The 12,077-nt window shown below is 43.9% G+C and overlaps 1 protein-coding gene across 5 annotated transcripts in view; it reads right to left on the reverse strand.

The window, feature by feature from the left end:
* GRIK4 (glutamate ionotropic receptor kainate type subunit 4) overlaps positions 1-12,077 on the reverse strand; it is a 294,856-nt gene that overhangs the window by 99,319 nt on the left and 183,460 nt on the right. For all 5 annotated transcript variants that reach the window (XR_006276691.1, XM_038380428.2, XM_043501059.1 and 2 more), the window contains exon 4: positions 1,741-1,838. Coding sequence is in view for 4 of the 5 variants with exons in the window: in XM_038380428.2 (XP_038236356.1) it covers positions 1,741-1,838 (98 nt within the window). In the remaining variant the exon portion in view is untranslated. The remainder of the gene's footprint in view (positions 1-1,740; positions 1,839-12,077) is intronic.

The following is a 12,077-nucleotide window of genomic DNA, read 5'->3' on the forward strand; positions in this document are numbered from 1 at the left end:
AGATCCCTTCCAGCTCTAATGCCTCTGATTCTAGGAAATAAAGCAATGCAAGTTATTTACAAACACAAGCTATTTACCATGTTGCATTTCAGACGTTCCTACACCGTGGAGGCACCCGAGACAGAGTCCAGTAAATGGCTGAGAGATGTTATCAGGCTATGAAGGGATGAACTATAAGAAGAGAGCTCAATTTCTTTTCCCCAGAGCATAGACGGATCAGTGTACGCCAGCAGTTGAGGGTTTATAAAATATTAAATCAGAGACATAATCTGGATGTAGATTAAAAAGGTCTGTAGTGAAGAAACATCACCAAACAGAAAGGGAATATAATCTTCCAGGAGGATCATGTACAAACTAATGACTGTCAGGAGCTTCTGCACTGAGTTATGTTGGCCAAGCAGGTGCTGGCTTTTGCGACTGTAACTGATGAGGCAGTTCTTGCTGGATCCTAGAGAAGTCAGAGGAATGGGTAGTGCAGGAGAAAGTGGGAGATGGGGTGAGACTAGCAGAGAAGCAGAAGGAGATGTGGTGAGAGAGAGGGGAGGAAGAACAAGGAGTTAAGAGAAGGGAATAGGAAAGATGGGACCCATGCACTAAATTACAAGTTCAGGTACACCTTGCTGCAGCCCACAGATGGTTAGAGGAAGGATGGCCTAGTGGACAAGGCACTGGACTGGACTGGAACTCAGGAGACCTGGATTCAAGTCTCAGCTCTGCCAGAGACATCACAGGGCCACCTGGGGCAAGTCGCTTCACCTGTCCTGTGTCTCAATTCCCCAGGTGTAAAATGCGGATAATAGCACTGCCCTGCCTCGCAGTGGTGTTGCGAGGATCAAGCCTGCTAGTGCTTGTGAGGTGCTCAGATACTAGGGTGATGCAAGGCTCTGTAAGTGCCCTGCTGGGCAGAAAGAAACTGACATAGCAGTAGTTAGACCCATGTTGGGGTCTGTGTGCGCATGGTGGGGCAACGGACAGGAAAGCAGCAAGAGGCCTTCCTAGGACTGGCGGAAGAAAAGCAGCAGCCAGACCCTGGAGAGGAAGAAGAAGGAGAGCAACAGTGAGGAGGAGCTGGAAGCAGAAATGGGTGGAGGAACGGCAGTAGTCCTTGGCTGACATCTGTGGGGGAAGAGAATGACAGAAAAGCAGAAGATGCCAGCGGGGACCCTATGAAGGAGAAAGTGACTCGGCAGCAGGACACCTTCCCTGCTGGTTCTGCAGAGGAGGCACTCGTGGCTCAAAGCCAGAAAGTCGAATGGGATCGGAACTAGGAAGGCGAATAATCATCTCATGTGCAGTTAATAAATCAGAGGGGAGATGCTGCGTCATAGGGCATTCAGGTAACATTCAGCAGAAACAGCAAAGGACCCACAGTCCCTCTAGAGCCTGACAGAGAGACGGAGAGAGAGAGAGGGTGGGGGGTAGAACTCTGCTTGAGGGTCTCCAGCAAAGCCTGCACTGCCCTGAGTCATGTGCGTTCGGAAGAGAATTTGCAGTGGACATGAGATTGTGCTAGAGTAGGGAAAAGAGACCGGGGGAACTATTCTGCACTCCTTCGACCCCCAACAGTGGGCTTCCTCCCTGTCCCAGACAGACTGAATTTGATGCCCTTCCAGTACAACCTAGCAGCCCAATGCCCTGTGGACATGCAATGCCACCATCAGGCTACGGGAGCCCTGCAAGGCAGCTCCGTCAGTCTCTCAGACAGCCTCGAGATATTCCCACCGGTGGGATTTCACTCACCTCTTTCTCTCCGCAGATATTGCTGATAATAGAGCTTGAGGCCGGACTCGACGAAGGTCCCAGGACAGCTACCACCCCTTTCGGAAGAATCTGGCACACTGGGGTCACCATGGAGAATTAGAGAGCAGGAGAGGAAATGTGTTAATCAATCGGGAGTTATTCCAGATTCTTAGTAAGTATCAAATCCTACTGTATCTTCTTTCCCATCCCCAGGGGCTGAGAGTACAAATTCATCCATGCCCCCACCCTACACAGAACCCATTGCCTTTGTACCCAGGACTTCATGGAGTCATCGCCACCCTGTTCCTCGTATTTCCTAAGGGGTCAAGTTCCTGACCCACAACCCATCTCCTGTTCCCTGGAATGCCACAGTCCCACTGCCCTATACGCCAGACCGTGCAGCATCCCAAACCTTGTGAAATCCCCACCACCCAAAGCCCATATCACCACTATGACAGGTTTCAGAGTAGCAGCCGTGTTAGTCTGTATTCGCAAAAAGAAAAGGAGAACTTGTGGCACCTTAGAGACTAACAAATTTATCACCACCATGCGTCTTCAGTCCAAAGCTCACAGCAAACCCAAACCTCACAACAAACCCCCCACACCAATCCCATGGAATCCCCCTCAATAACCCCGCTTTCCTGTTATCCCACCATGCTCTCCTTCAACCCCAGGCAGAGCCTCTTCCCTTTGCCTCATAACCAGGACATTTCTCTTTTCAGACCTGACGCTTTTTGGATCCACCTGCATTGCTGCAGGACATCTTTCATTGAAGTTTATGGAAGATACTAAAAGAAGGACATTACCCTGGTTAAAGCAACATTGACACAAGCCAAACCGACACAAATCTGCTAGCTCATCCTATGAAGAGCTGAACAATAAATATGAATTATTGTACTTGGTTTGTTTTTACCATGTGTTCTGCTCAGTGGCAGTGAGCACTCTGGAGCCATGCCACCAGTTTGCTACAATATTAATAGGACCCTGAAAAACTCAGGAAGCTGAATTGTCTCCCCCTCAGCCTCCGCCTGGGTTTAACAGGAACCTTTTGTGCTTTTAGTCGTAGCATGACTGAGCTGGATAGGGCTCCAAAGACTGTCCAATTGGTGTCAACTCGGTGGTGGAATTCAATCCCTACCAACACATCTAGGGCTGTTCCTCTGGAGTAATTTGTATAAGTGAAGCCTCCATAGATTGAAACCAGCAGCTTCGTCATTTCTGAGCCCCAAAGACACCTGGAAGGATATTCTGAATTTAATGTGGGTGAGGAGTTGTTCTGAAAGACATCATAGGCCCAGGGTAACTGAAAAACTGTGGTTGATTGAATACCCACCACTCTCCCACCTCTTCCCCAACCAGACCAAAGCAGCCCTGTGAGCAAATACAAAGCTGTATTTGCTGCACTAGCATGAATGTGAGTTTCTTCCAAGGAAAGAGGATACCACTGGTTCACCAGAGTCATTTGCCTTCCCTACAGGACCATCTTGTCAACGTTTTCAGAACCAAACATTTGTGAACTTCCCGATTTAAAAAAACAGGTCATGCATCTAAGTTGTGGTCTCTTAGATATCAAGTGGCTTGTCTGTCTTGAGGTATGATTCTTTCATAACAGTTGTGAGATTTAGTCAAAATTCAGTGGCTGGAAGTTGAAGCTAGAAATATTCAACGTGGCACAACGTTGTTTTCTTTTAAACAGTGAGGGTAATTAAACATTGGTGCTGCCTTGCCAAGGGATACAGTGGATTCTCCCTTACTTAAAGTCTTTAAATCCAGATTGGATGTCTTCCAAAAGAAGATACGTTTTCATTCGACAAGCTATTGGACTCAATGCAGGAATCAGTAGGTGAATGTTATGCAGGAGATCAGACTAGATGATCATAGTGGTCCTTTCTGGTCTTAAAATCTACAAAGTAGATAATTTAGTGGTTAGAGTAGAAAGTTGGGAGCCAGGACTCCTGGATTCTATGCTAAGTCCTGCCGATGACTTGGTCACGAATCAAAACTAGACATCACTGCACTGACAGCAGCAGTAGTTTGACAGTGCAGAATAACTCTATGTAGGGACCAGGGATAGCTCAGTGGCTTGAGCATTGGCCTACTAAACCCAGGGTTGTGAGTTCAATCCTTGAGGGGGCCATTTAGGGATCTGGGGCAAAAATCTTTGTAGACTGAAGTCAGGAAGTGAAGAACATTTCATTGAACCTGCTGTAAGGATTAATAGGATGTGGGACAATGCCTGTATTGGAATTTGGCTCCCTACTTTTCTGAAAGAGGGCAAGTGGCTAGGATGTCAGTTCTAGGAGTCATTTAATTCTTTGCTTCTCCAAACCATAGTGCCCCTAACAGCACAAAAATTCAGTCTGCTCCCCAGTAAATTGCCAGTCCCCTTCCTGCGGCTCCTAGAAGTTCTGCTGAGGACTCCATCCATGTACTGAGCTAGCCTGACCGTGCTTGGGTTGCAAGAACTGAAAGTGGTATGACTGTAGGCTTACTTATATGGCACTTATTGGTTGATGCAACAACACTGCCCCTCCCAGATTTGTGTTTGTTTCCTTTTGGAGAAGATACTTAAAAAAACTACTTTGAATTGTCTGAACTCGATGGAGTCAATTCTTAACCTCACAATCATTTGTTAAGTTGGGCACAAGCAAACAATCCACATTTTAACATAATCAAATGTAAATGTATACATCTAGGAACAAAGAATGCAAGCCATACTTATATGATGGAGGGACTCTATCCTGGGAAGCAGTGATTGTGAAAAAGATTTGGGGATCCTGGTGAATAACCAGCTGAACAGGAGCTCCAAGTGTGCCACTGTGTGGCCAATGGTCTAATGTGACTCTTGGATGTATAAACAGGAGGCTCTCAAATAGGAGAAGAGAGGTTATTTTACCTCTATCTTTGGCAATGGTGTGACCACTGCTGGAATACTGTCTCCAGTTCTGGAATCCACTGTTCAAGAAGAATGTTGATAAATTGGAGAAGATTCAGAGAAGAGCCACAAGAATGATGAAAGGATTGGACCACACGCCTTATTGTGAAAGACTCAATCTATTTAGCTTAACAAAGAAACGGGTAAGGGGTGACTTGATCACGGTTTATAAGTACCCCATGGGGAACAAAAATCTGATAATAAAGGACTTGTCAGTCTAGTAGAAAAGATATAATATCCAATGGCTGGAACTTAAAGCTGGACAAATTCAGGCTAGAAATTAGGTGCACATTTTTACCTGTAAGGGTAACTACCATTGGAACAAGTTACCAAGGTTAATGGTGGATTTTCTATCACTGGCCATTTAAAATCAAGGTTGGATATTTTTCCAAAAAAAAAAAAAAGTGCTCTAGTTCAAACAGGAAATTAATTCAGAGAAGTCCAAATGATCTGTGTTTTACAGGAGGTCAGACTAGATGATTACAGTGGTCCAATCTGACTTCAGGATCCATGTCTGTGAGTTCAGGCAAATCATGTCATCTCTCTGTTCATCTGTAAAATAGGGATGATGCTAACTCTAACAGGGAGATTATAGGGTTTGCTGAACTCATGTTTGTAAAGAGCTCTGAGTTCCTTGGGTGAAAAAAAACCTTGTGCATTGCAAAGTCAGTCAGTACATCATCCCAGCCTCCCTGAAATTTACATCCTAAAAATGAAAAATTAGATAGCTCTTAAAAAGTTCAATCCTAAAATTGGCAAAAAAGCAAGAAAGCAAACAAAACCAAACCACACATCCACACCTTAGAAAACCAGGATAAAATAATTCCAGGTGAACTGGGGAAATTTAATCACACCATCATCCTTCTCTTTGTTTAAAAAAAAAAAGTATCAATCTAGCACTGGTAAAACATGACAAATGAATACCACTGAAAACCTCTGTCCACAATATAACACAAGAAAGTACAAGCTTCCCACACAGGTCTCCTTCTATTTGCCTCCATGTTGATTGGAAGGAACCACCTCTAAGCCAGCAACTCAATGGCTGGCCATTCTGCTGCAAAATACCAGGATGTAATGGAGGGTTTTTTTTTTTTTTTTTTTTTTACCATGGGGAAGTGACTGAGATCAATCAAATTCATTTCATGTGGGACACCAAACATCCTGTAGATAGTTACAAATGACCTGGACTGGGTTTGTGCAGAAAACCTGGAGGTGAAAGGCTCAATATTCAACTACCAAGTTGTCCAGTTCCCAGGATGCTTCTAAGTTCTTACAGGAAGTTTAAATGCCATGCAAACATCTCCTCTTGGTTTTGTTCACTCTGTTCAGTCTAGTGGATGTTTGGTGGATGTTTTTCTCCAGCAACTTCATATGGATCTGGCACTTGCTTCTCTGTGCTTAGAAATTTGCAGACACTTATACCTCTTGAATAGCCTTTTTTGAATAAGAATATTAGCAATTTGCAAACTGTGCATTCTGCTTTAGAAACATTCATCAGTCCTTGGTGACAGCTGAGCGCCTTCAACTATTCTGCAGAGTATCAGGCACCTGCCAGCATCTAGGAAGAAGGTATGGGCTCCCTTTCCTGTTTGAGTGCCTTTGAATAAGTCAAAAGTCCTAGGAGGGATTTTTGTCATGCATGCAGGAGAAAGTTTGGCGAGCACTTTCCCTTTGTCTCGCAAGTAGCCAAGAAAAAGGGACTAGGAGAATAGGTTAAGTAGTCATAGCAACTGAGTTGCAACGATTGTCAGAGGAAGAACAGGCAGCTTATTACTCTCAGAGTGAAACACACTGAGGAATTACAGAAAAAACATTGCAACAAAGTGGAGATGCCTGAGGCAGAGGATTAGACCACGTAAGGAGAGCACCTCTTATAACCCAAACACTCTTCCTATCTCAGGGTACTTTAACCATGGAGATGAACTGCAGCAGGTAGCTCATGTCTGGATTCTAAGCCTACTACATACACCGGTCTTCTGTGCTCAGACACCAGCCCTTTGGAGGATGCAGAATTGTCCACATAATGCCACATTCATCCCTGGTGTAACTGGACTGATGAAAATGGACCCAGAGAACCACAGATGCTAGTACAGCCGCTGGCATAGAAGACTCTGGGAACTTCAACTGATGAATATTTATTAGACACTAGACTCTCCAGGCCAGATTCTCAGGTGGTATGAATTGGAATAGGTCTGCTGACAGTCCAAGATCTGGGCCAGTCTTCACCTGTGTTACCAGTACTATGCCCCTCCCCAACCCCAACTTTGGAACAGTCTCTTGGAGGAAACCCTTCGATGTGCCAGATCCCCAAGGAGTCAGACTCTTCCTTCAGGATCAGCCTCACTGCTCAGCCTGTCCAGCTGAAACGGACTGCTGTTTAGAGACTTGTACACTTTCCAGGGACTAATGCACCTCCCCCAATACTTGAAGTGACACTCAACCAGTGGTTCTCAAAACAGTAGGGTTTAATAATCAAGTGGAACCCAGCACTGGATGTCCTTAGGTTAGCACAGAGACATAAAAGTTTAAGCACTGTCCATTCTGGTCAATCCACAGCAATTCACCAGCGAACTCAATTTTCAGGCTCTCTCTCCCTCTAACTTTCTTCCTGAGTCAGTTCCCAGATGAGAGAGCTCCCAGCTTCTTCCAGAAGCCAACTGTCATACTCCTACCTCACACCTTTCAGTCCTTTGCTCTCAAGCTGGGATATCTGTTCTGCTTCCTTGATGAGAGTCAGGATAATTGTCCTCCCGCTGGGTCATTGGTTGCTCAGTGGCAATGTCCTGGTGACTGGGCTTTCCAATGTCTTCTCAGATTTTCCATTGATACGGGTCACCTTGGCCAGGTTTTTTTTTTTTAAATGACCCATTCAGCCTGCTCAGACAGCTAGGTGGCCCATACACCCCTATATCTCTTAGTCTTCCCTGAGAGCAAACTTAATCCTATTTCCCCCACTGGGTAGCAATGCAAAATACGGGGGGAAAGCTGAGAGACACTTCAGATTCATACAAATATTACAAAAAAATCCCACTTTGTCACACCACCCATCTTTGTGGTGTCGAAGCTGCTGTCATATGTGAACGCCCGGGCACATGCATGTTGAAATCATCAGTGGTACAGGCTGGGCAATCGTGGATTCAATCACAACCAGTGTTGAGGCTCCGGATGAAACCATCCTCCTCTAGGAAATGCCAAAAATTTCAACTTGTTCCGTAACGCTCTAACTCACCCCATTGTATCTGGGGATGACAGCACGTTCTGTGGGGCATGTTCTTTTGGAGATCCTGGTGATACCGAGAGATTAGGTCAGCTGGAGCCACAATATTCCAATGTTGTTTTGTAGCTGAACTTCTCAAAATTTCAGAAGTGGTGGATCCAGGGGTTGGGACTGGTTATGTCTCTGCTAGACACCAGGGCTCAAGATTTCAAAACTTCGTACACCACAACCCTGATTTAGCGATGAACTTAAATAGATGCTTGAAGTTAAGCTGGTTGTTACAACCTGGCCCGTACCCCACTGTATGGTCCCCAGTCTGTTGAGAGTAGATCCAGGCACTGGGTCCCACTTGCTTTTAAGCCAGCTAGGTGCAGGTAGAAGTCTAGTCACTATTTCTAGTTCTGGGCACAAAATCAGTGTCTGAGACCTCCCAAGACCCTCCTCTCAGGCACTTACACATATCCCCCAGAGCTCCAACTAAGTTTTGGCCACCCCAAGCTTCTAGGGTTAGCCCCTTTGGGGACAACATGGCAGGAAAGCAAGGAACACAAGCTTAGCAGAGGGATTTCTTAACCACACACACCTAACTCTTCAAGCACTCAAGAGTTAAAGATCTTGGAAACAAAACTGAAGTCCTGAGAGGCCCCCTTCGCCTGAGCTGATCTCACCTCTTCTTGTGAGTCCAAGGTTTGCAAGAGGTTCAGGCTAGGCAGAGTCCCTCCCTCACAGAGCAGCACCCAGTTCTTAGCCAGACCTCTGTCTCTCCTCTGTGTGCTTCACTGGGATGCTCCAGCCCCCTCCCCAAGTCATGCTGGCCCCACTGTAGAAAAAATGTTGTTCCACAGGAGTGAGCCAGTGGTGGAGAGTCATTCAAAGTTGGTGGCCCCAGATTCCCACCTTGATGGCTTCCCTGTGATAAGAAAAGGAGTACTTGTGGCACCTTAGAGACTAACAAATTTATTTGAGCATAAGCTTTCGTGAGCTACAGCTCACTTCATCGGATGCATTCAGTGTTCCCTGTGATAGTCCTTCAACTAGGTGTCAATCCCTTTTCCCAGATAAGGCACCTGACTGGAATGCATTTCCATAAGTTGCCCTCAGGCAAGTTTAGATATGCATTCAATGCATACTGCATAATATAATTTGATACAGACCTATCCCCCTCTGTGACATAGGTGTTTATGTGCTTTCCTGAATCAAGGCCTTTATACGAAAGTTAGGAAACGAGCATGGGTGTGCATGTTCAGACAAACTGCAAGATACATTTTAAATGAATCTCTGAGCAAGTAACGATTTCTGTAAATAAAAAACAAAACAGAGTTCAGATTAGATACATATAGCTATTTAATAAAGATGGTGGCTTTCATCTCTAAGGATCTCCAAGCAATTTGTATATTCATACATAAACTCTGTCACTATTGAAAGCACTTCACACACCAGTAAGTGCATCTACCTCAGGTGAAGACTGTGGCAGCTAGTAGGCAACACATAGCAACCCTTCAGAACAATATGGGACAGATTCAGTGGGTTTTAGCCCACGAAAGCTTATGCCCAAATAAATTTGTTAATCTATAAGGTGCCACAAGTACTCCCCCAAGTAAAGAAGAATATTGAATCCAAATGAAACTACACAAGGGGGTTACAAATGCAATTACCCTAGCTGGAATTTGGCGGGGTCTAACATCCGAGCTCTTGCGAAAAGCATTGTGGGATCTTTATTAACCACAAATGGCTAAGCCTTGTTTCTCTTCTGAAAGACAACACTTCCAGCAATGCAATGACCCCAGTGGAATACTAGGTTGCTAACTCCAAGTGAGACCACCGCTTACTGAAATTGCCAACACTATTTCATGCAGCATCCTGCATATTCCCACATCTTATTACTGACCTGGCCCAGCCTGTTTAGCTTGTGAAATCTGATGGGTTAACAGCACAACATGGCATGGCTACTACTATGGAAGCATCAGCTAAGCATGTAGAAATATTATTTTTGTGTGTACATTAAAGCCAAAAATCCCCCAGTTGGTCATGTTAGCGACTGAACTGCCTCTAGGTGTTTGGATGAGCAGAAGGAAGATTCTTAGAAGATACATTAGATCAAAGGAGACAGATTGATAAGTAGAAAAACAGTCCTTTCCTGGACCTCAAGAGAAGATGGTTTAGATAAAGATGTGATTAAACAGCCCATTTTGGATCTTTGTAAAGAGATTTGAACCATCAAACACACTGAGAAAAGCAGGCTTTACCTGTAATGACAAACTGCCCCATCCATAACCCTTTTACTGCAGGCTTACTTCAAACCATAGTAATTTACAGATGCTTTCCTTACAAGAACAAGTTGATACATTTGCTTCCCTTTAGATATAAAGCAGCGGTGGCAAACCATGCATGAATTTGATTAAGACCTGTTCTTTTTCTATCTGTTCTAGGAATGGCATATTTGTAGCCATATGCATTAAAATACCTCACTCAACCTAAAAAAGAAAAGAAAAATAGTTTTAAAATAAAATGAAAAGAAACCCACAAAAGCCTTTCTCCTTTCAAACTATTAATCATCTGTGATACAAAATGTCATTTTTCAGCTGCAATAGCAACATTCCTAGAAGCAGTCAGCTACATATATTAACTGTGATGTTTAGGGGCAATTCAAAAAGCGTGAAATCTGAGAACAATATTAAAGAATATTAAAATTTTTGCTGTGATAGGTTAAAACATCTAAGCTACTTTTATTAATATTAAATGCAATGACAGCATTAGCATCATGTTAAAGTTGAGAAGTCAGATATTCAAAAAGCCAGGCAATCCTTAACTCTAAAGGGCCTGGTTCTCCTCTAACGTTCATGCAAATCATGAATAACTTTATTGACATTAATCACAGAGCTGTGCAGGTACTGGCTTTTCTGTTTTGTGAGAGATTCCACAATTTAAAAAATAAATTAAATTCTGAAACAGAACAAAAACAAACAAAAAAATTGACATTTCCCGAGAAACAAAATTCTGAACAATAATAATTTTGGGTTAAATGAAATAAAACTGAAACATATTGTTCTGATTTCACTTTTATATTACACTATATGTTTCAGAATTTTAAAAAAATGAAAAAGACAAGTCATTGCAAAATAGGAATTCAAAGCGTTTTTCTCTGAAAAGGTTGAAATGGAACATTGTCACCTCATTAGATGCTCCATTCTGTTTTTTTCTTCCAAAACGAAATGTCGTCAAACTTGACATGTTTCTGCAAAACATTTCACTTCTGACGAACTGGCATTTTCCAACAGAAAAATTTTCCAGTGAGAAAACTTCCAACCAGCTCTTGTTAAATGTACACTGGTATAAGGGAGAGGGGAATCGGCTACAAGATTTTTACCATGTTAAATTTGGCCACCTTGCAAACCCTGCCTGTTATCTGGCAGAGGTTAAATAATACAAACAGTGATACACGGAGGAGGTTTGTGTTAAACAAAAAAAAAGGGGAATAGAAAATGCTACCATGCAATTCAAACACGTGATACAATGAGTGCGCAGAACAAAGAATCAAGGGAAACAATGCACCATTCTCATTTCCTCTCCTACTAAGGGCTGCTGGAAGGAAACGGGCTGTATTCTGGAGTGGGACACACTTGCCAGGGAGTGCAAATGGGAAATGGACCCTGGTAACACCCACACAGTTTGTTCAGCGCTCCTCTTCTCTCTGCCCACTATGAAGCAGGTTAGGGAACCTTCCCATGAACGATGCTCTACTTACTAGCTCTGCCTGGCCATGGGGGGAATAAAACAGAATGACCATGACACTAATCAGACATGAGGACTAGAAAAAGGATTATATGCAGGATCCTAAAGTGATCAACAGGCAGAGACAGAGGATTACTGCTTCAAACAGTCTCTCAGATGCCGTATGCAAGGCCGGGTCTATGCTTAAAAATTAGATTAACCTAGCTACGTCGCCCAGGTCTGTGAAAAAATTCACACAGTGAGTACTGTACTTAGGCTGACCTAACCCTGCAGTGTGGATGTGACTAGGTCAACAGAAGAATTCTTCCATCCACCTTGAGGGGGTGGATTATCTGCATAGACGGAAAAAGCCCTTCTGTTGATGTAGGAAGTGTCTATGACACTGGAGCAATACTGCTGCAGCCCCCTAGCTGTGCCGCTGTAGTGGTTGTAATGTAAATATGCCCTGAAGTT

The sequence above is a fragment of the Dermochelys coriacea genome, chromosome 22 (genome assembly GCF_009764565.3).
Source record: "Dermochelys coriacea isolate rDerCor1 chromosome 22, rDerCor1.pri.v4, whole genome shotgun sequence".
Classification (NCBI taxonomy): Eukaryota; Metazoa; Chordata; order Testudines; family Dermochelyidae; genus Dermochelys; species Dermochelys coriacea.